The 27,844-nt window shown below is 36.3% G+C and overlaps 1 protein-coding gene across 1 annotated transcript; it reads right to left on the bottom strand.

Annotated features, from left to right (window-relative positions):
* Positions 1 to 712: 712 nt before the first annotated feature.
* LOC120626231 (multiple epidermal growth factor-like domains protein 10) lies at positions 713 to 27,674 on the bottom strand. The gene is made up of 7 exons (XM_039893646.1): positions 27,565 to 27,674; positions 25,037 to 25,121; positions 23,641 to 24,740; positions 6,539 to 7,711; positions 5,583 to 5,681; positions 4,389 to 4,513; positions 713 to 3,107 (listed from the first exon to the last, which is right to left on the bottom strand). Exons 1-7 carry the CDS (start codon positions 27,669 to 27,671, stop codon positions 2,920 to 2,922), a joined length of 2,877 nt encoding a protein of 958 aa, XP_039749580.1. The 5' UTR covers positions 27,672 to 27,674; the 3' UTR covers positions 713 to 2,919.
* Between the last annotated feature and the right edge of the window lie 170 nt (positions 27,675 to 27,844).

The raw sequence follows: 27,844 nt of genomic DNA on the forward strand, positions 1-27,844 counted from the left end.
AGTCTTACAAAAAATGTGACATCATTTTTACCGAGGAGTGTTTTGTTTCGTATCCGAAGTTTCTTTAAGAATTCAAGATTTTTAAATATATAAAAAAAAATCCACTCCAGTAGGTAACAAAAAACTGTTTGGATAGGCAATGTTTTTCTGCATTCATTGAGAACCCACCACTGGCAGATAGTAATAGAAATTACATTTATCCATTAAGTAATTCTTAAGTGTTATGCTACTATTAAATAAAACTTTTAACAAAATAACACAATTATTTTGTACAAGAAACTTGACATAGGCCATAGTTAAAAACATATTATAAGATAGGAAGATTCTTCGCTGCTTCCTACAACACAATAGTTTGAAAATATTTCTAAGTACACATTGCTTCCTAATAATACAAAACAAATATGTTGATATTGAGATTAAAATATCTTTTCATATTTGAAAAGTTTGAATTTAAATACGACGTAAAATTTAAAAATTAAATAGTATTTAATTGTCATATTTGTTTATTTAATTTGAAAATTTGTCAGCGCATTGCGCAGGAGCTCGACTTTCCTTTCGGGGGGCCCAGTTCGAATCCCAGCACGCACCTCTAACTTTTTTAAGTTATGCTTTTTGATCTATCTTGATTCAACGGTGAAGGAAAACATCGTGAGGAAACCTGCATGCCTGAGAGATCTACATAATGTTCTCAAAGGTGTGTGGAGTCCACCAATCCGCACTAGTCCAGCGTGGTGGACTACGACCTTAACGCCTTCTCATTGTGGGAGGAGGCCCGTGCTCTGTAGTGAGCCGGTACTGGGTTGGTGTGATGAAATAGTATTTATTTACGATTAACTGGTAGTGGCATGCTTTGTTCTTGAAAGTCGCTACAAAATAAAATAGTGTACGTCATACATATCTCATGGTATAACCACCTTAGGTTTACGTTACTTAAAGCAAACAGTTTTAAATATAATATGTTTCGTTGAGTTCTTCCATACTAATTAACTATGTACTTCATGAAAACCGTGGTTTTGCTCGAGACATAAATCGCAATAGCTCAGATTTTTAAAAAGTACAAAACAGATTTATCTTATCTCTCACATATTTTTCGCACACTATTTCACATAATATGATTTCCATAACTTTATTGCCATTTTACTACATATATGATAAATATGCCAAAAGTTCAACAACCCTTATCGTACTTTGCACATCAGAGAACCTAGAAAATTACTCGTATAATATACTCAGGTTCTTACTCTTTATCATTGCCTACATCTTCAATGCAATATGAATTTGAAATAAGTAGTGAGATTGACAGGGCATTGTTGTATTTCTACGAAAAGTCACACGTCTTTTGAATACTAATTTAAATATTTAGCGTTAATGTTTATTAATGTCCAATTTAACGTCTATTTTGAGTCAGTTAATTATATAAATCGATTTTCAAATTCAAACTGAAGAGTCAGTTCGAATTTCGAAGTCGATTATTCAAAATACAGATAAGCTTAATTAAGGCAAATTCGGGATGTTCGGACAAATTTCGACATGGGATTAAAATAATAAATAAATCCATGAGATACACATAAGAGCTAATAATGCACCTCTTCGCTCTGCTTCTATCAAATGGTATTTTTATGTAGCGACAAGTTAGCCCTTGACTGCAATCTCATCTGGTGTTAAGTGATGATGCAGTCTAAAATGGTGGTGGGCTCACCTGTTTGGTATGGCACCCCATTCTACGCGGTAGAAACCGTCCGATCGAACTGGAACGCTAAATCGCTTAGCAACACGTCTGTGTCGGTCATGTGGTAACCTAGCCAGATCAGACCAGAGAAAATTCGGAAATTATCCATTCCCAAATAGCCCCCGCCCGGTATTGAACCCGGGGACTCCTCTTGTAATACCACAGCACTTACCAATGCGTCAGGGAATGTTTCTTTTGTGTACACTTTATTAATAATTCCTACATGCTCTCGAGAATTAGCACGAAGATGAGTCAAACATCCCAATTTATATAATAAATATTCGCTTCTCGTTATTGTCAGTACTCGGGGTTGATATGTCGGTATCGATAACATAAAGGAAGCAAATCACGTCACTATAAAATTTACGCCCCAACGATGATCGGTTTGCTTCGCTCTGATTTACAAAAATGGTATGATTAGAATTTTTTTTGAATATTATCAAAAGTTACATTACTGGTTGGTTGATAAATGTTATGTATGGTTTATTACTCTTTAAAATAATTCTTTGATTTTAGCAATTATAATTCGTAGCAACATGACGTAGTAGCGACATGGTGTACATTAGATTTGAATTTTTATTTTTTTGGTATTTTAAATTTTGATATACACCAAATATACCTATTAATGCCAATAAAACGTACCTACATGACATTATTTATCCAACTGTCCGCATATCCGCACTGGGAAAGCGTGGTGGACTACGGCCAAAACCCTTCTCATTGTGGGAGAAGATGCGTGTCCTGAAGTGGCCTGGCAATGGGTAACCATAATGATGATGCCATTCTTAAATTTTTTTTTTATTAATTTAATTATATTTGTAATTAAGTGGTGGACATGTTTAATATATTAATATACTTTAAGATTTGATATATACAATATTTTGTCATGTTTTCAGCAAATAAATGAATATGAATTTGTGTCCTATATCGAAAGTTTTTAATTGGATTGAAAAAATGGCGCCTCTTAAACAGCTGAACGAATTTAAGGTTCTTATCAGATTGTTTTTTTCAGTAAACATAAATACATATACAGCGCTGCGAGACAGTATGAGCATGTTTCTCAATGCACCGAACTGATAACCATTTTTTTTTATCCGACCCAACCCGCACTTGTGAAATGTAGTTACAAATGTACATAAACAACTCGGCTACATCTGATTAAATTAGTATTAGCAAGATCTTTGTGAAATTTACAATTTTTCGTCTTCATACCTAACATCGCCATAAAGAAGTCCTTCTGTTGTCTGTTCGTTTTTATCTTCTTCTTCGTCGTCGTATTCTTTGTCGAAACTGCTGTACCGATCTTCATCAGCTTTCTTGTCGTTGAAGATTAATGTACCAGGCGCCGTGAATCCAACGCTACCGTTCCGGCTTTCTTCTGGAATAGTATTACAATAATAACATTTATATTTTTTCTTTTTTATATTTTACTAGTGACCCGCCTCGGCTTCGCACGGGTGCAATGTATGTAAGTATGTGTGTATAATGTTTTGTCGTTGAAGATTAATGTACCAGGCGCCGTGAATCCAAGCTACCATTCCGGCTTTTTTCTGGAATAGTATTAGAATGATAACATTTATTATTTTTCTTTTTTATAATTTACTAGTGACCCGCCTCGTCTTAGCACGAGTGCAATGTATGTAAGTATGTGTGTATAATGTATGTAGTTTGATTTTCGGGAGTTAAAATTTTTTATCCGGGAATTAAAATTTATATCCACATAAAATGCAAAACGTATGTAATATATACGTGTAACCGAATTATGAAATAATTTCAACCTTTGAAATTATTTCATAATTCGGTAGTAAATTTCATAAGGAATCACCCTGTAAAAATATTCAATGAAAAGAAGCATATTTATTTTCCCATACAAACGAATTCAATACATTCTAAGTGTTAACTTATGTCAACCCTATTGAAGATAAAAGACCGACACGTGTATATAGTACCAATGCTACGCGACGCTTACCTAATAAAATGACACGAGTCACTTGATTTTACTTTTGCATGCTGTTAGGGCTGTGTCTGATAGTAAAAACTGTGGCAGTGGTTTACTCAAAAACTATTAGCGTTTCGGTTTCACAGATAAGTTTCAGAGACAGTAAATAATGTACCTCTATAGCCTCTGAAGTATTATTTCGGCTTTTATTTACACGTTGTATAATTGGATAAGTATGTATTGTTTAAAATAGTTTTGAGTTGTAAATAATCCATATTTTTTTGTGAAATGTAAAAGATAAAATTTGTTACTGTTATCCTTTGGTGATAAACTTGGGGATAAGTGGGGATATAAATTTTTTTCTCCTGCCTGTGCTAGCCCTGCTGGTGTGACGTTTTGTTATTAACGACTCGAAATGCTTCATCCTAAGTAAATAGACCATAGCATAGTATCAAATTGAGCGAATTAACTTTCTTCGAGAACGGTTTCTCACGTGGATTTTTAGTATGTAATACAGCGAACAAGGAGTACTCTAAAAATCCTGCTTCTCCAAACGTCATACTAAGCAGAGAGCCGAGCCTTACTGGAGGCATTCTTTCCTTGATGTGGTCCCGATTTCTTTGAGCATTATGCTTTCACCTTTCCAATCCGATCAAAAACTTAAACATGAGTCTTTTATTGTTGTACTAAATCTACAGGTGAAAAATAATATTTTCTTACCGGCATAAGTTGTTTTAGCGTTCGGTCTTTTTCGCCACATCTGTCCCATGATTGCGATGACAAAGATGAAGAGGAGTCCTCCGATACATGCGCCCAGGATCCATGTCAACTCCAGCCCAGCCAACCTGTATTGCAAAATTGGAATAAATATATTTTTTAATAATACGCTTTGACTGAAATCTTACCTGCTGGTAAGTTATGATTCAGTCTATAAATTAGCTTATAGAAAAGTCCTATTATACTATAAAGGACTACGTAATCGATAAAAAATCTTGGGTGTTAATTATTGCTCTAAACAGGTTGCTCTTCTAACAACTTGAAATGACAATGTGAGATGGCGATAACAGAATAACACCCGTTTAAGTTTGTTGTGGGCTTCTTCTTAGACCAGGACGCGTTTGGCGAGTTGGACCTACTATTTTTAACTTTGACTTTGACTTTGACTCTATCAATTTTAGTGTAATTAGCTCGCAGCTTCAAGTTTTGTTTTTATACCTCTACAAATAAGCGCTTGACTGCAATCTCGCTTACTGATAAGTCATGATGTAGTCTAAGATGGTGACGTGCTTACCAGTTAGGGGTATGGTTATGTTAAGACATCCTGGGTGACGGTGGTCCCGGGTTTGATTCCCGGCAGGAACAATTTGGAAATTTATAATTTCTGAATTTTCTCTGGTCAGGTCTGGTTGGAGGCTTTTGCCGTAACTAGCTACCACATTACCGACAAAAACATGCCGCCAAGCCATACACCGTTAAGCCACGATGTACGATAATAAAACTCCCATAAACCTAATAGGTTAGCCCGTTACCATCTTAGACAGCATCATCACTTACAATAAGGTAGTATTGCAGTTAAGTGCTAACTCGTAGAGAAATAAAAATCTACCTCCTGGGTGCGAGTTTACTGTGCCAATTCCACCATTAATAATGCATTCATCTTTGACAAAATATAAAAATTCTAAAGATTGTGAAACTATAAAATGATGTTGAAAGAATTATTTCTTGGTAGAATCTGCCTTACGAACCGGTGGTAGAATCACTACAAACAGACTGACTTGACTTTTCAAAAGTGCTTATAAACTAGGTCCATATGAAATAAATGATGTTTTGAATTTTAATTAAAAAAACCACAGATCGGCGATCACGTCACGTAGAATATATTGCAAAATTTTTAGGTAATAAAACCTCACTTACCCTGTTCTCTGAGCTTTAATAACCAATTCACACGTTCGGCCATCCGGGCACTTGCAAACCTCATCCGTACAGTTTCCTTTGCAGCTTTTACAATCGATCCTGCAAACAAACAACAACAGCATAACATCTTGTTATAGGCATACCCGTAACAGTGTGCCTTCTAACCAGCAAACGGTCGTATCGCAGCACGTTTAATTAAAATCCGATTGAGAACGTAGTTGCGGCCTAAACATATCCTTTACCAATCCAATACTGACGATCAGATACCTACTGACAACGCTCGCTATCAGGACACACAATCAACTTCTGACCTCATTCGGACGTGGGCTCTCACCACGGCCCCAGAGACGTGCGAATTTCTGTCACTTCAATCATCGCCTGAGCCGAGGTTCAGCCTCAAATGAGGCGCCCTTCGCTTCTTGAGCTCTAGGTTTAAAATTATTGGCAGAGCCTCATTCCGAGGCTTGCCAACAAGCCCGCGTTACGCTGTTAAATTAATTAGGGTAAATCAGATATAATCTCAAAAAAAAGGATTCCGACGGCTTGTGTATCCAAGTGGGCTGTAGTGGACGGCACTGCGACTGCGAGTACTACCTACTATGGAAAATATTTTAATCAGCTCCAACAGCAATTCTTGGAGAGCGATGGACGGTGGGGTTCCAAGGTTTTGGAATGGCGACACCGAACCGGTAAACGCACCGTTGGTGAGCCTCCGACGAGGTGGACAGACGGCATCAAACGAGTAGCTGGGAGCCGCGAGAAAGCGGCCCGGGACCATAGATTTTGGAACTCCGTACATAAGACTTATGTCCAGCATTGGATGTCAAGCGGTTGAAGTGATGGTGATATTCAGGAGGATTCCTATACTTTGAAGTAGAAGGTCAAAGGTTCTCCAAATCCTCTTAGAAGTGAGATGGAAAATATAAAAATTATATAAAAACCTTCTAGATACTTACGTTTCGTTATTCTTCTCAAGGCATCCAGTATCATTGCTGTAACCATAAGTGCAAATACATTCTCCATTGATATTACAGATTCCGTTATCACAAGGATTCAGGCATGGTTTATAACAAACTGCGGAATCCATAGTATAGTTCATTTTGTAGCCGTCGTGGCAACCACACTGGTTAGGTGACTTACAATAACCATTTATACACGGTTCTGAGCAAAAAGGTATGCATTTACCATTGCGTCTTTCATATCCTTCATTGCAGAAACACCGACCAGGGGAAGTACATTTGCCATTCTCACAATCCGCACATTCGGGTTTACAGTTAAACTTGTCGTTGTCATCTATGATGTAAGTTGGGAGACACGTGCATTTATCTGGTTCCGAGCAGAATCCGTTGACGCAAGTTTTCGAGCAAACTGGCTTGCATTTTTTACCTATCATTACATACCCTTTATGGCAACTACAGACATTAGGTCCAATGCAATCCCCATTCGTGCAATAATCGCATTTCGGTTTACAAACAGATGCGTTCTTTGTTTTAATGTAACCGGGGGCACATAAACAGTGGTTCGGTGAAATGCAAGTCGCGTTGAGACAACTAGGCTCACATACAGGACGACAGGTTAGTTTGTCTGTCGCATGGTTTGCATATCCTGCATCGCATGTACACTCACCAGGTTGCGAACAATGGCCATGGGAGCAGTTTCCTTTGCAGATTGGAACGCATTTGTCACCTTGCCTAAAATAACCTTCGTTGCATTTACAAATGTTTGGTCCAGTGCATTCACCGTTATCGCATTTATCGCAATAGGGTGCGCACTCCCATTGGTTCTTTTGTGTGTACCCACGCAAGCAACTGCATCTATCAGGAGCTGCGCAAAAGCTGTTAATGCAGGATTTTCGACATTCCGGCTCACAATACGTTGCGTTTTTGGGTACGTAGCCTACGTCACATGTACATGTATTATCCTTACATTTCCCGTTTGTACATGGAGTATCACATGTAATGGGTGGAAGGCAAGTTCTTTCTCTCCACACGTAAGGGGATATACATTTGCATTTGTTGATACCGACACACACTCCGTTTATTCCACAGCCGGGTCTACACGACGGCTTACATAACATGGTAACTTCATCCCAATAATATCCATCGCAGCATACAACCTGAAAAGTAATTCTTGCAGTAAAACTTATCTAGATATGTAATCGGGGGAAAACTCGTAGAACCGCGTACCTAGGCAATGTCCGCTGACGCGAATCATTTACAATAGTAGACTGTTCAACTAGGGGGTAAAGCAATGACTTACGGGTGGGATCCATCCTAAGAAAACGTGGAATTTTAGAGTAGCTCTCGCGTAGCGAGGGTGTTGTATCTAGAATACTGAGTGTAGCGAGGGATTTAGGGGCGCCCGAAACTGAGTTGAATCCTCTCCTTTTCACACCTTGTGAATCAATAAGAACAAGTTTTGGAGTGATGTATTTACAAGCTTTTCTCTATAGTTGTCAGGGACGCCGTCACACGTTAGAGCAAGGTAGCAATATTAGAATCAACAGATTTTATGTTCGCCTCTAAGGAATCCGATACAACGTAACTTACCCGCTTGCCTATTTACGCTTGCCCATGTAGTAAGGTATTGTAGAGCGAGTGGTGTGAAAATTTTAAAACAATGATAGTATCCTTAATTATATACCTTATCATGCTAGTTTTGGTATTATATAAAATAGGTATTCATAGCCTCCAGACGAAACTAGTTAAAGTTATTATATTTGTAGGTGTACCAATACGTCCAAAACAAATTTTAATAATTAATTATTAATACAGATTACTAGATTTTCTTATTATACTATATCTCTCAGGCAAGAAGACATCAGTGAAAGCAGTGGCGTGCATCGATGGTATGACCAGGGTATGCAGATGATATAAAATGGAGAAAATCACCAGTACAAGTTATAAAAACTTCTGCGTCGGCTTTTTATAACTCTAACAATGCCTATCCTTACTTTTCTTATAACACGTACAGGAGTTTTTTTTTTCCATTTTGTACAATCTGCCAGCTTAAATACCCTGTTACAAGCTACTGAGTAAAAGAATGGTAATTCGTAGAGAAAATGCGAGAAAATGACTTAAGATCGAGAAGCTGTGCATGTTAGCTGGCAATCAAACTTTACATACCTCGTTCGACCTGTAACAAAGAGACATTACATTGTAGCACAGTGTATTGTAATAGTCAAAAACTAAAAAACGCGGACGATGTTAAACAGCTTATAATACCTCTATATACTATACCTATTACTATCCTATAATTAAAAATACTCTAGTATTTCAGTTTGTTTATTTGTTTGTCCTTTCTTAACGCCTAAAGCAACCCATTAACTTTGTTTTAAACACAGATTAAGTTGAAAGAATGGAGTGAAACGTAGGCTTCTTTTTATTCCAGGGTCCAATCTCTCAGGGTCTCCAAGAAATTTTTAGAATAACCGTAGTAAACGCGGACAAAGAATGCGGGCAACAGCTAGTTTAAATTATTAATATGTAAGCAGTGCAGCAAAACTGTAGTAGCCTCTTTGTTACTGTAGCCACCCTCTTGACAGAGTTCGATTCCTCTAAACGGTGTTAAGTGCGTTTTAGAAAATTAAATATCTAACGGCGTCAGTGCCTTAGTGGAGGACTACATCACGTTGAAACCTGCGTGCCTGAAAGTTGTTCTCAAAGTGCCATTTCGCAATTTTCCGGTTTGCCACCTAGTGCGACCCGTGAGCGATATTCAAACCAAACTTATTTTAATTTCTCGTTATCTTCTTAACTATCGAAATTATCATCGTCATCAAAGTTAATCCATTACCGGCCCATTACAGGGTACGGGTCTCCCTGTTCGATGCCGTGGAAGTTTTTAGGTTATACCCCTTTTAGAGGAGGGAGTCCCACATAACCTCCGTCCTGCCCAAGGGTCGGAGGTAGCAATAAAGCTTTTCCACACGCCAAAAAAAAGAAGTAGTACCAGTACCCGTAACACAAGCTATTGTCGTAGTATATTTTTATTTATTTTAAACGTAATGAATGTGTCAAGTAAAATGTAACTCACTCATCAAGCTCCTCACACGTACTAACATCTTGCTGGAGATCCCCGATACACAACACAGGCACAATAGTCAAATATAACACTAATCGAAACCCATACTCCATTTTGCAAATCACTTGCTAATAATGGCGAGCAACATAATAAACTGAGCATTGAGACATAAAGCTGTGGCGATCCACGATAGCGCGTTATCACTTCCGCTGGTACCAACTATTGCACATTAAAATAATTTTAATATACATTAATTAACGGTTTCCCACATATTAGTTATCGCTAAGCGTGTATGTATCTCCGAGTATTTTCCAACAGAATGAGGCTTGCTTAAGGGACCCGAAAAACTTTTGTAAAACAACTTTTTCCTGATATCAAAACTTTAAGAGAAAGAACTGTCCAAAGTCATGAACGATACGCAGTGACGCAATTCAAACAACCATTTTTTTTATTAATCATTGACGGACCAAGTACCTGTAAACAGAGCAACACTTTGCAAGAATGAAAGTAACACTATTGGATAGAAGCAGGCGTTACTTTGCGGAAATCCACAATATATTATGAAAATTAAGCTTAATTTGCTAAACTCCGCGAACAGCAAGAGAATCTGTATGGTATAATTTATAATTACTTCAATCCGTATACATTACGTACAATTAATTCATGATGAACAATTCTGCTTAGCGGCAGAAATAAGAATGGAAGTTTTTCCCCGGATGAGCTTTGTCACAAAAACAAAGTAAAAGATTGGATGGTTATCGTCATCACCTCACTATCATGTACACAGTTTTCATTACGTAACATCAGTTGTCATTTACGGATCCTAAGTGCCATCTATGGACCTACTTGAAAAAATATATTTTGGATTTTGACTTTGATTAAATTCCAAAAGTTCGTTCTATATTAGGTTCGAGTCCCGGGTCGGCCCAACAATTGACAGGTTTTTTTTTGTTTATTTGCTTTCTCTTCTTTTTTATATAATTCCAATTAGTAAACACATAATAATAATGACAAACTGACATTAATATTTACAGAAAATATAAGCCGTCTAACAGTTCAAATTTGCAGATATAAGTTCGTAGATAATATTCCAAGAATAATTCTCACGCGACGCACATAGGTATGTATTTTTTTTGGTTACTTATGTGCACTGAAGTACACGTATTTTCTTTAAATCGGACGTTAGGGGTAGAAACCTACTTGTAGCCTTGTTAATGTAACCAAATTATTCATTACGATTCACAATGGAAAGAATATGGATGAAAGAATAAAGATATTATTAGTGAGATAATTTGCATTAGATCACAACAATAATCATGTTTTAGTTAAAATTTATGAGAAAATGTAAAGGTTAAACAAATTCTATTTTAATTTTTAAGTAAAGCCATCAAGAAGTCATTATTGAAAATAAACTATAAATTATCATGATTAACGTTTCCCACTTTAATTTAATCTACTTTTACTCAAAGAATAATAAAGCACTTAATCATTTTTAAATTAAAAAGAAATATTCTTAATAAATATAAATGTGAAGTCAGCGATTCTTAAAATTAGATTTGTGCACATTCCACTTTCTCAAAATTTAAAAATTTGATACCGCGCCAACTTTCCAAAACTTTATATCCACTAAACTTTACAAACTAGCACTCTTTAGAATAATCTACGAATAAACTAAGGACATTGACCGTAAGAATTATTAATAGTCATCCTAATAATTTAATTATATTAATATTGACAGTTACTTGTTTACGTTAGCGGCACTTGTGTTGAAAGATACTTTGATAGCGTACACACTATTAATAAATCATTTACAGATTATTATTATTATTTACTATTATATTATTAATTTATTCAAGATAATTGACTAACACGATCGGCGCCGTACGTTCCAAGGACGCAACTAAGTATAGTACACTAACTACCCTAAAACAAAATACTATGGCAGAGTCATATTAGCGTTTTTAGACATGCCAACTTCCATTCCAACTTGGATTGATATCTGACCTTTTTCACCTTCACACATTCCTTAGTTTGACAATAAAAGTTGGTGAGCTATAGCTCGTTTTATTCGCGAAGAAACGCGTAAGCCACATTTATTTTTTCAGTAAATAAATAATGAATTGAGCTTTAGGTGGAAGAAGTAGTTAAGGATTCTTTAACTTGAGCTTGACGGTTATCATGGAAGATGGAAAACAATTATAAGGTATTGGCTTATGCACGAAAGCCTATTACATAAGTAGGGTGCTCCTGAGTAATGGTTTTTGTTAACTAGATTCAATTGCCATGGTAACTTCATTTGTAAAATTTAGGATGATTATCAACGAATTAACTTTCGATTATATCTGTAGCTATATATTATATTATGCCAAAACCCAAATAAAAAGGCTGTCATCAAGTCAGAAAAGGAGGCATGCTGTACCAACACCACATAAAATGGCATAAGGGCAAGGAGAAGAATATATTTATATTTCCGGATAAAAAGTTGTCGCCGACTTGTTGGCACGTCTTTAAACGCTTTATGGGCGATTAATATACAGGACGTTGTGCGTTGTGAATCATTAAGTCGGGATCGTAAAAAAACAGTTTCTAAGCACACGGGATCCTTTGTCTGATCCGACTGAGCTTCAAGCTCATCTTTAACGATATTAAAATGCGAAAGTGTTCGTTCGGGGTCATGTTTGCATTGTAGGGATAAATGTCAAGCATCATCATCATATCAACCCATTAGCGACCCACAACAGAGGTCTCCATAGTGGGAAAGAGTAAGGCATTAGTCCACCACGCTGGCCCAGTGCGGATTGGTGTACTCCACACACCTTTGAGAACATAATGGTGAACTATCAGGCATTGTCCTTCAATGTCCAAGCAAATGATATTTTAATTGCTTAACACGCACATAACTTAAAGGTGCGTGCTGGCCGTGCATTTGAACCCGGCCCCCAGAATGTGAAGCCGAAGTTCTAACCATTAGGCCATCACCGCTTCAGGGATGAATTTCAATACAACATACAAATGTTTTTTGGTATATTGACAAATTAATTATTTATTTGATTATCTCTAAAATATAATTTTTATTAATACATAACTATAACCTAAAATAAACTATTTAAAAACTAAATAAAATCTAAAACGTCCTCGAAACCACCGCAGCGAGGCACAGTTCCTAAGATGCTGGCAGCATTGCCCCTCTGGATGGCCAAAATTGGGTCCGGAGGCAAGAGCCCTTTTCAAAGAATTATCGAAAAGGGTTATCGAGTCTACCGGTGATCCTAGAGCGGGCAGTTACCTTGGCCAACGAATTAGTTTGGTATATTTGCACAACATTTGTTGTTGTCATTATAGTATCAATTCTGTTGTACATAAACCTCAAACTTAACTTAACAGACAGATCTGAAGGAAGGGCTATCATATTTCTAAATGGTACATTGTAAAAAGTATAGCGACTTTGACGACCTTCCTGGCGCAGAGGTGAGTGCTGTGGTCTTATTAGTGGAAGATCCTAAGTTCTATCCGAAATATTGGAGCACGGCAATATTGTAATTTATAATTTCTGAGCGCCGAGTGAGTTCAGAAATTATTAATTCCTGGTCTGGTCTGGTTGGAAGCTACTTCAAACCAAGCATTCCAGTATGATGCCGCGAAACCGAATAGGAGTATGAGTTTAATATAACTGCCATACCGATAACAGAATAGCCGGCTACCATCTAAGACTCCAGCATCACTTACCACCAGGTCATTATTATCAACGGCTAACTAGAGATATAAAAAAAAATCGATTCTGTGCTAGTAATTCGACGACCTTTAGAAACGCGCATAAAAACGTCATCCGGGGACTCTTTTTATTAATACCGTCGCCACCTAACTGAATAGTTTTTTTTTTATTTGCAAATAATTTAGCAATTTAACTAGAATTGAAAATACCTTCGATCCTTTCCGCTATAAAGTTATTTACCTGTAAATTTAAAAGTTTTCTTAAAGAATTTTCTTTTTTAAATTTTAATCTCAATGGTCTTGAATAAGGGTCGGTAAGGCTCGATTTTCGTATATAATCCTTACTAATATTATAAATGCGTTTGTTTGTCCGTGTTTTACTCCCTAGCTAAGCAACCAATTGGCTTTATTTTTTGGCATAGAGTTAGTTAAAAGAACGGAGAGTATGTAACTTAAGCTACTTTTATTTCAAGAAAACTTACTGTTCTCACGGGATTTGTAAAAAACCGTTATAAACGCAGACCGAGGATTTTTTTACACTATTTTCGTTTTTTTAGATTGATATAAAAATATTACATTTTAAGGATTAATAGGTTGAAAACCGTATTTTTATTATTATCTTTGTTTAATTATCGATAGCACAACAAACATAGAGAAACTTTATTGCAACACAACACCATAGGAAAAACGCAAAGAAAACAGTAATAGTACTTAGTGCTAGGGTGCAAAGGCGGCCTTATCAATAATGGTGATCTTTAAAAGGCAACCTGAGCGTGCGAAGACTATAAGAGTATATGTGTTGCTAACAAGTCGCTAGGTGTAGCGAAACTGCGCAAAGAACAATGACATTTTGCATAACGCGAAGAAGTTTATAGACATCCGCCGGAACGTGTTTATGTTACGAGACGTGAATACTGCGCTTGCGTCGTGCACTAGTGTACACGAATGGACAGTGGGCGTCTTTTCTCCCACGGGTACAAGAAAATTTGGTTCCATACTTAGGGGTACAACAACCCTATTACTCTAAGACCCGCTGTCTGTCCGTCTGTCACTCAGATACCGTGATAGTAAGATAGTTGAAATTTTCACAGATGTATTTGTTTTTCCGCTATGATAACAAATACTTGAAAACAGAAAAAGAAATATTATTTAAGGCGGCTCCGATTCAACAGATATGTCTTTCTTTGCCATTTTTATAGATGGTACGGAATCCTTAGTTCGCAAGTTCTACTCACACTTAGCCGGTTTTTTTCTTACCTCCTATACAAGCGGTGATAGCCAAGTAGCTTTGGCTTCTCCTTGGGGGTACCGAATTCGGTCCCTGGACATCTAACTTTAACTAGTAATGTGCGTTATTAATTTAGCAGCAATTAAATATCCCCTGCTTTATACGTAAAGGAAAAGACTGTGAGTAATCTTGCGTTCAAAGACACAATGTTATAAGTTGACCGGACTAGAACAGTCCGGCCAATCTCGTGATTTGCAGTCGAAAATGATCAAAAAATTTAAAATTCAAGATTCATTTATGTCAAGTAGGCCTACTTTATAAGCACTTTTGGAACGTCAAGTATGTCTGTTTGTAGTTCAGTAGTTGCTCTTTTCCAACATCAACATCTATTTCCAATATCTTGTGGGAGATGAGAGCGAAGCTGGCTGCTTTCAATCTAACTTGATATTAAGAAATTGATCAAGTGTGTCGTAATCTCGCTGTTCACCACTAGACCTGCGAGGCAATCGCTCTAGGCATTTTACTGTATAACATTAAAGGTTGTGTTTATATCCTCTTTATAGATTATGCACGTTACTTAAACGAAGTGTGTCAAAGAACAATTTCGCATATCATAAATTAATCTAACTGATTGCCGATCGACTATAAAATTTACATTCCGCACGCGTTCCCACAAATTCGATGGGTTTAATTGCTGGCGTGGCCATTCGAATTCTAAACAGCGGCCTTAAAACAGACCAATCACAAAACACGAAATTGTTCGCGTAATAAATACACCCTGTTGACTATATGTCGATGGATATATATGCGTATCTTTCTAGCGTAGTTCGCGTTGTGACTTCTGAGTACTTTAATTATTACATGACAAGTTAGCCCTTGACTGAAATCTCACCAGTTGGTAAGTGTAACGGGCTAACCGGTTTTTAGGGGGTTTTAAGTGAGAGGTTCCTTGTCCTATCCTCAGCAGGGAAATTTAGGAATTTATTATTTCCGAATTTCCCCCGGTCTGTTCTTGTGGGAGGTTCTTAGGTCGTAGCTAGTTACCAAACCGACAAAGACGTGATTTTATGCAGTTAATTTATTTAAATAAACAAATAAATAAATAAAGGCGAGCGAGACCTACAATAACATAACGAAGTTATTAACTTCACGTAATTAACAAACTGAGTTCTTTATATGAATACAAAATCCTTTGTAATTAGCTATAATACATTGTCATTGAAACGTTTCCTTTATCCCATACCACATTACTGTTAAGTGCAGATAATATTAAAATATAAATTATTCAAAAAAACTCTAAACAAAGCCCCGCATTTGTGTAATCATGAAAGCGGGAACAAATAATCATTCATGAAGAGTCAATTATTTATAATGAGTATGATAACAAACTTCCAGCAAAGTTACCAACTAAAACAGTACCTAAATATAAAATATATTCAAATTAAAAATTCATTTATTTCAAGTAGGCCTAATTAATAGGCACTTATGAAACGTCAAGTATGTTTGTAGTGACTCTACCACCGGTTCGGAAGGCAGATTCCACTGAGAAGAGCCGGCAAGAAACTCAGCAGATTGCTCTTTTCCAACATCATTTTAAAGTTTTTCAACAATTTTTCCGTTTTGTGAGAGATGAGAGCGGAGTAGCCTGCTTCCAAGCAGCCTTGTCGTTAAGGAATTCATCAATCGTGTAACCACGATTTGTTAAATGTGTTTAATATATTGTTTAAACTTAGGTAAAGGTAGATCTAATATTACCTTCGCTATCATGTTATAAAAGCATATACCCATCCCCACAAAGGATTTCTGTACTTTTCTCAGACGATATGCAGATAGATCACTAATTTATGTCCGTTTCTAGTTAGTCGACTGTTTATATCGACTTTTTGTTTATAACTACTTATGTTTTGTTTAATAAAGATAGTAATATTATAAATATATAGCGAGGCTACTGTAAGTATACCTACTTTTTTTAAATTTGGTACGAAGGGATTCGCGTGATCTAAGTTTATATATCGATCGCACAGCTCTTTTCTGTAGTATAAATATAGTTTCTATATCAGCAGCTCTGCCCCATAACAAGATCCCATACGACATTACACTATGGAAGTATGCAAAATAAACAAGCCTAGCAGTTTTAACATCTTTTAACTGTCTAAATTTTCTGACAGCATAAGCAGCTGAGCTGAGATAACCCGCTAGTGTCTCGATATGGTCACACCCACCCATTGTCTTTATTTCTGTCAGTCATGAAAATTAAAGATGTCTCATCTGCAAACAGTACAATGTCACAAGTGTTACTGACATGGTGTGGGAGATCATTTATATACACCAAAAATAGAAAAGGACCTAAAATTGAGCCTTGTGGGACACCCATTAAGGTTGATGTACCCTGAGACTTTTATCTGTCTTTTATGCATACCTTTTGTGTTCTATCACTAAGATAAGAGGCGATCAAATTAAGTGCAACATTTTTGACGCCGTAGTGGCTTAGTTAAAGTAAAAAAGGTTTTATGTTGTAATATACAATGTTAGCGATGTAAATAATCTAAATTAAATAGATAATGAAAATTAAGCATCATTTGCTATACTCCGCGAAAAGCAGGAGAATCTGTGTGGTGTAATTTATAATTTCTTTAATCTATATACTCCACACCAAACAGATCTTCGACAATGTACCCTCTACGCACGTTTCGCTCCCAAACCGGAGCATCCTATGATCCTCAGGAGATTTTGACTTTACAATGAATAATTGTTAAGTAACAAGTGATTGTTAAGTTTAGCAATCTAATCCAAAATATTAATCCAAATAAAAAAAATCCAAAATAGTCCATGCTAATATTTTGAGCGGTGAAAGCTTTGTGGCTTTTCTTTCGGGGGTAGGTACCGAGTTCAAGCCCCGGCACGCACCTCTGACTTTGCGGAGTTATGTGCGTTTCTAATTTAAGCAATTAAATACCACTTGCTTTTCGGTAAAGGAAAACGTCCAGTGGAAACCTCTATGCCGTAGAGTTGTCCATAATGATCTTAAGAGCATCTGAACTAAACTGAATTCTACTAATAAGCACTATTCTTAAATATAGTTCAACGGGTATATAATATTTTGGATTTGTCGATATTTCGACCAAGTTGCATGGATCGTGGTCACGACGGGACAGTGTAGGTACGAGATGTCAAGTTGGATGTCACGGGCAGAATTTGACTACCCGCGGTATGAACTACATTTAAGAAATGTTGATTAACAACGAAAATCTTATTAAAAATCTTTAATAAGCACTTTTTTTTAAATAAATATACTACGTCAATATATCGCCATCACACACATCGCCATCTTGCGCCAATGTAAGCGTAGCTTGTGTTATGGGTAGTAAGATAACTGAGGATAGTTTTTATGAATAATATACATAAATACTACTATACAGATAAACACCCACTGAAAACATTCATGTTCATCACAAACATTTTTCCAGTTGCGAGTATCGAACCCACAGTGTCTGTCACTTGGCATGGTGGGCAATAACCCTTCTGAATCTGTATAAATTTAATGGGTTGATGGTGATATCATAATTCAAGAGGTACTCAACGATTTAACGAGTTACACTACTTAAATTTTTACGTCGATATTATCATCAGACAGCGAAAATACTCCAACTGACATCAATCCCTACTAATATTATAAATGTGAATGTAAGTTTGTTTGTTACGCTTTCACGCGAAAACTACTAAACCGATCATCACGAAACTTTGTACACATATTCCTGAAGGTATTAGAAGTAATATAGGATGCTTTTTATCCCGAAATTAAGCTCAGTTCTCTCGGGAGAGGGGACGAAAGTGTTTGACGATTTTACACCAGGCTGAGCTATCCTAAATACATAAAGTGCGTTTATGAGGCACATGTCTTTCGAAAAACAAAAGCAGAAGAAGTAGCGGGCAACAGCTAGTAAATAATAATTCAAATTCAAATCCAAAATTTATTTATTTCAAGTAGGCCTAATATAAGCACTTTTGAATCTTTCAGTCTGTCTGTTTGTAGTGACTCTACCACCCGTTCGGAAGGCAGATTCTACCGAGAAGAAGCCGGCAAGAAACTCAGCAGTTGCTCTTTTCCAACATCAACAATTTACGTTTTACATTTTAACATTCTATTTCCATCTTGTGGTAGATGAATGCGGAGCCGGATGCTACCAAGCAACCTTGTCATTAAGAAATTCATCAATTGTATAGTAACCTCGCTGTAATAAATGTGTTTTAACATATACAATTGTTCCATGGAATCATTAAGGTTCATCAGGTTTCCTTACAAACCGTGAAGCGATAATAGCGCATTGGATAGGAGCTCGACTTCACTTTCGGGGGGCCGAGTTCGAATCCAAGCACGCTTTTAAGTTATTAAAATATCACTTGCTTCAACGGTGAAGGAAAACATCGTGAGGAAACCTGTATGCCTGAAAGTCCTACATATTGTTATCAAGGGTGTGTGGAGTCCAATCCGCACGCACTGGGCCCACGTGCCCAGAAGTGGGCCGATAATGGATTGATGTGATGATGATGATAACCGTTATACCACATTTAATTGCATAAATAAAAAAAAACAGTTGCATAAATAGCTACTATTAATTTATTTATTCATTACGATGTACTTTATCATTATTTAAGAACATATCCTAGTTCGTTATGACGCAAGAGTATAACTTCACATAGGGAAACATAAACAGAGATTGCATTTATATAATTGCTATTTACACTGTTATGCATATTATTATCAACCTGTAACTATTCTGATAGCGAGATTCAGGCAACTATAGCCTTTATGGTATTATTTTAGGTATAAAAATCCTCTGTGCTTCTAAATGGGAGAACTATTGTTGTGGTTGGCGGTAATGAAACGATTCCATGGTGATGGAATATTTCCATGGATAAAACTTTAGCACTAATGAGTTTCCTAGTTAACTTATTACTAGGGTAAACTATTTATTAACGCCAAAACTCCTCCTGACTCCTTCACTCATAGTCAGTGGCATGTACGGGCTTTTTACCTAGACATAAAACAAGAAGATGGCATAAAATGGCGAAATCACCCTTCTATCAAAGTTAAATAAAAATATTATGATAATTAAGCTTAATTTGCTATACTCCGCGAAAAGCAGAAGAATCTGTATGGTGTAATTTATACTTTCTTCAATCCATATACACCACATCAAACAGTTCTTCGGCAATGTGATGTTTGCTTAACAATTATTCATCGTAAAGTCAACATCTCCTTGGGATGTGGTTTCGGAGCGAAACGTGCGTAGAGGGTACATTGCCGAAGAACTGTTTGGTGTGCAGTATAATGATTGAAGAAATTATAAATTACACCATACAGATTCTCCTGGTTTTCGCGGAGTATAGCCAATTAAGCTTAATTTTCATGATATATCATGGTTTTCTGCAAAGTAACACCTGCTTCTATCCAATATTTAAATAAAAATGTTAGGGTAGGCAGCGCCTGTGTGCATGTATGAAGTGCACGCCACTGCTCGAAGAATCATCCTCGTCAACTCATTACCAGCCCTCTACAGGGTCTCCTCTTAGAATGAGAAAGGTTTAGGCCGTATTCTACTACGCTGGCCATGTGCATACTGGTAGATTTCACACGCCTTTGAGAACATTATGGAGAACTCTCAGGCATATCAGGGTTCTTTCACTGTTAAAGCAAGTCATTTTTAATTAATAAAAACGCACGTAACTGCTAAAATTTAGAGGATTGAACTCTGTCCCCACGAAAGGGCAGCTTAAGCAAACTAAGAAAACGTAAAACTAATTTTTTACTATATAAAACTAGAACCAATTATGGAATGAACAGAATACTGTGAGGGAGTGCTGTTGTACTATAATGTACCTGAGATAATCGTTAACACTAAAAGTTTACCAATATTTAAAATCTTGTTTTTGAACTTTGTATTATCGCTCGCTAACTTTTTCTTTAACCACCCGCAAACATTTTTACTTTTTAATAATATTGTACATTTTTAACGCACTTGGATTGGATATTGTGTTTACTAATTTTAAAATATTATTGTATTCTCACTGTAAGTGAACTTCTTTTTGAGAAATAAATGTCTTGAAACCGAAGTCGTATATTTTCCATTAACTTTCATTTAAAAACCATACGACTGAACCAATTTTGATGAAATTTCTGCAAAGGCGGTATCGTCAGTAAAAGTTATCTTCTAAAGGCAACCTGAGCGTGAGGGAATTAAATAAAATATAAAATATAAACAGATATACTGCGACAATACACACATCGCCATCTAGCCCCAAAGTAAGCGTAGCTTGTGTTATGGATACTAAGATAGCTGTCGAATATTTTTATGAGTATAATACACATAAATACTTGTAATATACTGATAAACACCCAGACACTGAAAAACAATCATGTTCATCACACAAACATTTTCCAGTTGTGGGAATCGAACCCACGGCCATGGACTCAGAAAGCCGGGTCGCTGCCCACTTCGACAGTCGGCTGCCTAGATCCGAATCGATTGATAGGTAATCCCAGTTCTTTTATTTAAAACAATGGGGAAAACCGCGCTGGGCTAGTGAATTATATTTGATATACAGATTATTAAAAGTATAAAGGCCTCATTCGAGGAGATGACGCCTTTTTACCCGAATAGGAAAGCCCGACCAGGAAAATAAAAAACATATTCCGGGTATTGCCAGATTTGCATGGTAATACATTAGGCAATATGGCTTTATATTTTTTTGTAAAGCAAATCGCACACTTCCGCGGCGCCATCGTCCTTTTACGGATGAATGGTGATTTGAATGCTCGTCTGATGTGCGGTGATTCATACTTTTCCTATATCTACTTACTCGTTAATTATATCGCTAACGACATTGTAATTATTCCGCCCACGCAGGTTCGTCGTTGTAATATAAAGTCAAAGTCAAAAATATCTTTATTCATGTAGGCCCATAGGTGGCCCTTTTGATGCGTACATTACATGAGAAGTACGGGGTAGTGAGATGATGGCAGTAACCATATTCGTAAACTTAAAACTAAAGCTACGAGGGTTCCAAACACGTCCTGGTGTAAGAAAGAAGCCCACAACAAACTTGGCCGGGTGTTTTTCTATTGTTATCACTTATTCACATTGTCATTTAAAACTATTAGAAGAGCGACTTGGTTAGAGCAATAATTTACACCCAAGCTTTTTTATCGATTACATAGTCCTTTACACTATAATAGAACTTTTCTATAAGCTTACGTTTAATACAAACTTTGAACTTTTTAAGAGACATCAACAACAAGATGTCAATGGGTAGTTTGTTGTAGGATTGTATGCAATTTCCTTTAATTATAAATTTTATGTAACCTAGTATATTGCACTGTAAGTTTATTCTTACTTCTAATGTTCAAATTATTGCAGTCACATTTTATCTCATATTTAGAAATTGTTACAAATGTTTGACTCCAACGGTAAATTTTCAGCTTCCAATGCATAATTTTAAACTCATTTATTAAAGCTAGGTTAAGTTTGTTAACCTGACAAGTTAAACCAGGGGTGCAGATTATCACAGGGTTCTCTCGCTCTCGGCATTCGGGTCACAGCATATCAACGCAGGATGCTTATGACATTTGCATGCGCGTGCGTGCGGCGTTGACGCACTCATTTCATAAACATCATAGAAGCTGCCAACTTGCCCGGGGACATTGAATTTAAATACATCATGCTTTATGATAATACTAGTTGCCTTTCTTTGTCCGCGTTTATTACGGATTTTACAAATCTCTTGGGACCCGCTTATTTTCCACGGATAAAATGTAGCTTTTTACTAAGTTAACTTACTTAGTAAAAGGCTACAATTTATGTTATTTAGTTATGGTGTGAAATACGGACGAACAAACACACCTTCGCATTTATAACATTAGTAGGGATTACCGAACCGCCCTCACTTCGCACGGGTATACATAGCATGCACTTCCTAGACTTTGATTTATAGTTTACTATCTGTTGCCCGCGACTTCGTCTGCGTTTGATTTTGTTTTCTGATGTTGCATTCAATTTAGTAGTAGTTCTTATAAAAATTATAGTATTCAGTATCGGTATGCCTTAAATGAGGGGTTTGCTGCTGTCCGCAGAGGAGTTCTGTCCTCTATCTCTAACCACATTCAGATCAACACAAAGTTTGGGCAAAATTAAACACATATTATAACCTCTATAGTACAGAAATAATTATTTAAATCGGTTATAATTTGTCGGAGTTATGGTGTAAAATCGTCAAACACTTTCATCCCCTCTCCCAAAGGAACAGAGCTTAATGTCGGGATGAAAAATATCCTATAATACTTCTAACACTTCCAAGAATATGTGTACAAAGTTTCATGAGTATCGGTTACGTAGTTTTCGCGTGAAAGCGTAACAAACAAACTTACATTGACATTTATAATATTAGTAGGGATAGGGATAGGGATAGGGATATGGATGTTAGTCTTTCTTTCTTATCATTATTTTGATGAATTTCTTTATAATAACAATGTTTACGGCTGACTTTTAGTTACAGAATACAAACAAAATAGGCGGCTGAGCGATTCGTGTTCGTGAATATTTTTTTGGGTTGCTTTTTTAACCTATGGTTTAATCTAAGGTATTTAGATATAGTGTAACCGACGATTATAATCTATATTAAATGCCGAAGTATACTACTATATATGTACTACTACTACTTCTACTACTACTATCATATTCATCATCCACTATCATCCACTATTCCCACTTCTGGGTACAAGCCTTAACACCAACAGGTTTTCATAACATAAACCTTAGCATTTTTGCGTTCCGATACGATGCCGTATTGTAACCGATTAGGGATATATTCATATACGTTGTACCACCCGTTGGGGGTACCTGGTACCCCTAACAGGTTTGTCTAAAATATCTTAGACAGCATCAAGATGACCCTTTGAGATTGTAGTCAATGTGTAGGTTAACCGATCCAAGGGGAACTGGGAATCAAGCCCGGCACTTCGTGCTCCGTAATTGACTATACTAACCACTAGATAAAAGAGGCAGTTTAGTATGAACTAAAAAATTAATAACCACTTACCCGCAATTATTTTTGGATGTACAGTTTCCGCTAACATCACAAACTACGCAGTCTTCACGACACGGCTTATAACAACCATCACTGTCATTTTTATACCCGATAACACATTTACACTTATTTGACGTCAGATTTACGTCATTCACACACAACGGTTTACAAACACCATCACTTTTGGCATAGCCTTTTAAACAATTGCAGTTATTTGGGGCACTGCAGTTGCCATTTTCACAATTATTACATTTTGGTTGGCATGTATTGTCAACATTTTCGTAGCCACGTGAACATGTACACGTGTTGTTCGCCGTACATATTCCATTAATACATGGAGGTTGACATATAGGCAGGGAACATAAGCCATTCTTCTTTATATAGCCTTTATTACATTTGCAATGATTCGGAGATATGCACTGGCCATTTGTACAAGAATCACATTTTGGTTGGCATGTATTATCAACCTGTTCGTAGCCAAGTGAACATTTACACGTGTTGTTCACCGTACATATTCCATTAATGCATGGAGGTTGACAGATAGGAAGGGAACATAAGCCATTGTTCTTTATATATCCTTCATTACATTTGCAATTATTCGGAGATATACATTGACCATTTGTACAAGAATCACATTTTGGTTGGCATGTATTGCCAACATTTTCGTAGCCACGTGAACATGTACACGAGTTGTTCACCGTGCATGTTCCATTAATACATGGAGGTTGACAGATTGGAAGGGAACATAAGTCATTCTTCTTTATATAGCCTTCATTACATTCGCAATTATTCGGAGATATGCATTGACCATTTGTACAAGAATCACATTTTGGTTGGCATGTATTGTCAACATTTTCGTAGCCATGTGAACATGTGCATGTGTTATTCGCAGTACACAGACCGTTGATGCATTGGGGTTGACATGTGGGTAGGTAGCATGCGTTTTTGTTTTCCTGGTCCAACGTAGCTGGGGGCTCACATGTGCATACATCTGGGGCGGTACATTTACCGCCTAAGCAGCCCCTGCTACACAGAGGTGAGCAGGCGTCCAAAGTGCTTGAATACGTATAACCCGTACAGCATAATATATCGTTCTGCGTAACTATGTAATCCTGTAATAGAAAAGAAAGAGTTTTTAGTTTATTTTAAAGTAACTTTTTTTTTGTTTGTTTATTATAAATATGATTGAGCGATACGTATAATTTTTAACCGACTTACAAAAAGGAGGTTATCAATTCGGTTTCCATCTTTTTTTTTAATGTTCGTTACCTCAGAACTCTATCGTTTGTTTATAAGTTCTATGAGCAGTTGACATTTGGGACAATAGTGTAATCTATATGACATTGTTATGGACTTGTAATTGAATAAATAAATAAATATCTATTATTAATGTTAGATGAACACATACCTTTATTTTACTTCTCCTGGTGGTGCATATTTTCCTGCCGCATTTATATTTCACGATGTACACACGTCTTTGCGTTTTCTTTACACTGTAACGAAGAATAATTAATTGCATATCAGGGTCAACGAGAGGGTTAGCCCATCTTCACCGCTCATCAGGGCTAGCACGGGCATGAGAAAAATATATAAGTATATTACGATTATATTCCCTCACAAGGGATACTATAAATGAATTTTGAATTTTATAATTAAACTTTCAACTTGCCAAAGCATGTGAACATGGAATAGGAGAAGTTTACCCCGTATAATACACATATAATTAGACTTACGTAGAAACAGCAAGACTTGCTTACTTTGCGTACTTTCATAGTGTGATGTCTTACGGGATCTTATGGGGCAAAGCTGCTGATATTGAAACAATATTTTTATTGCAAAAAAGAGCTGTACGGTCAATATATAACGTTATAAACTTAAATAACGTGAATCCCTCCGAGAAAAATTTAAAGATATAGGAATACTTCCGGACTCCGGTAGCCTCAAAATATATTTATAACAATATAGTATATGTAAGACAACATATTAGTCTATATAAACAAAAAGTATAGTAAGTAAGTAAAGTAAACAGTCGACTTATAAGAAATGGTCATAAATTAGTAACATCTGCATATAGTCTGCGAAAGGTACAGAAGTCATTTGTCATTTGTATACGCTTTTTGTAATATGATTCCTAAGGTAATTTTGGACCTACCAATGCATAAGTTTAAAGAATATGTTAAAACACATTCATTACAGCGAGGTTACTATACAATTGATGAATTTCTTTATGACAAGGTAGCTAGGAAGCATCAAGCTCCGCTTTCATCTCTCACAAGATAGAAAAATGAATGTTAAAATGTTAAATGTAAATTGTTGATGTTGGTTAAGAGCAACTGCTGAGTTTCTTGCCGGCTTCTTATCGGTAGAATCTACCTTCCGAACCGGTGGTAGTCACTACACACAGACAGACTTGACGTTTCAAAAGTGCTTATATTAGGCCTACTTGAAATAAATGAATTTTGAATTTTAGTTTTTATTTCCACTTGTGCGTCAGTGCTCTGAGATTTGATAAAACTGTTTACATGTACACACACACAGTTTCCTTGACCGATTTCGATCACGTTGGTGAATCTCCAGAGATTTTACTACTACACGGTAGATTTAAGTATAATTTACTTTGGGTTGGGTTTATGTTTAATTGGGTGCGCAAAAACGGTGTGTCTATTCCCGCCCACACGTAGTCGAAAGAGATAGGCAAAGGACCGATTAACGTTCTTCCCGAGGGCTGAATCACCGCCAATTTCCAAACTGTGGGCTGGTACCAAGAATTTCTTGATAGAAAACCCCAATCTATTCATCGGCTCCGCGACTCCCGTGATCCCTGGATCGAATCCAGTACCTCGTGATCTGCAGTCGTACATGCTCACCACTGGACCAAAGGCATGTACAAAAAACAATAAAAATAAATAGTCCCGATTATTAATTGTTACTAATACCTAGCATAAATTTTGTAAATGAATACACTTTTATTGTATACCAAGAAATTTTTTTTTTTTTATATAGAAGTACGAAATGTTATAGTAATTCTTTTACAGTTAACTGTGTCAGACTCTGGAAATCTCTACCTGCTGACATACGTCAGGCCTTGCTTCTATTTAAAAGTCGTTTAAAAAAAACTATTTCTTATGTATTCGTTATAGTATGTTGTTTATTATAAAATTCAAATTTCATTTATTTCAAGTAGGCCTAATCAATAAGCACTTTTGAAACGTCAAGTCAGTCTGTTTGTAGTGGCTCTACCACCGGTTCGGAAGGCAGATTCCACTGAGAAGAGCCGGCAAGAAACTCAGCAGATTGCACTTTTCCAACATCATTTTAAAGTTTAACAATCTTAGGAATTGATTGGAAAACGGAGTGGATTACAGTGGAATTATTATATGTATGAACAATATGTATTATATATAATAACTAGCTGTTGCCCGCGACTTCGTCTGCGTTTGATTTTATTTTTAAAAGTATTCAGTATTGCTAAGCCTTAAATGAGTATAGTAGTATATATATATATATATATATATAACATGTGACTGTCAATTAATTAAAGACAAATAATTTGCAATAAAATAAAATTGCGACTATAATTAAAGATCTAAGCTATCCTATCTCTTAAGTTGGACCAGACTGCTCACGGTGTGCCAATTTAATTTAAAATCGGTTAAGTAGTTTAGGAGTCCATCGCGGACAAACATCGTGACAGGAGATTTATATATATTAAGATTATATGTGTAGTATACAGGTAGGTATACATTTTTATTTCCGCACCACTCATTCCTTATAACAACTACTTTCGCCAAAGGTTGCCTGGGAGAGATCGCTTTAGCGATAAGACCGTCTTTGCCCTCCTAAAATAGTTTTTTTTTTATTTATTTTTTTTTTATTGTATCTATTGTGTTTCTTTTTGTATTTTGTTTTTGTGTGTAATAATAATAAAGTCAATACCTTCTGGTCACGGCGCACACCCCCGTATCATTGGCCTTCAATCCATACACATAAGTGAAATGTATGAAACACAGCACTAAGACCACACCAAGAAGTTTTAACTGCATTTTACTAATCACATAACCAAAGCAATACACTTATTAAACATTGTTTAATTTATTAAAAAAAAAAAAAAGAAAACCAATCAAAAATTTCAAATTTGTCTCAATTGTTCATCGACTTAGTTCTTATAAAAATATGTAATGGTGTCTTTTTGTTCTTAGCTGTCTTATAATGTAAA

This window comes from Pararge aegeria, chromosome 9, assembly GCF_905163445.1.
Source record: "Pararge aegeria chromosome 9, ilParAegt1.1, whole genome shotgun sequence".
In the NCBI taxonomy this organism is placed as follows: domain Eukaryota; kingdom Metazoa; phylum Arthropoda; class Insecta; order Lepidoptera; family Nymphalidae; genus Pararge; species Pararge aegeria.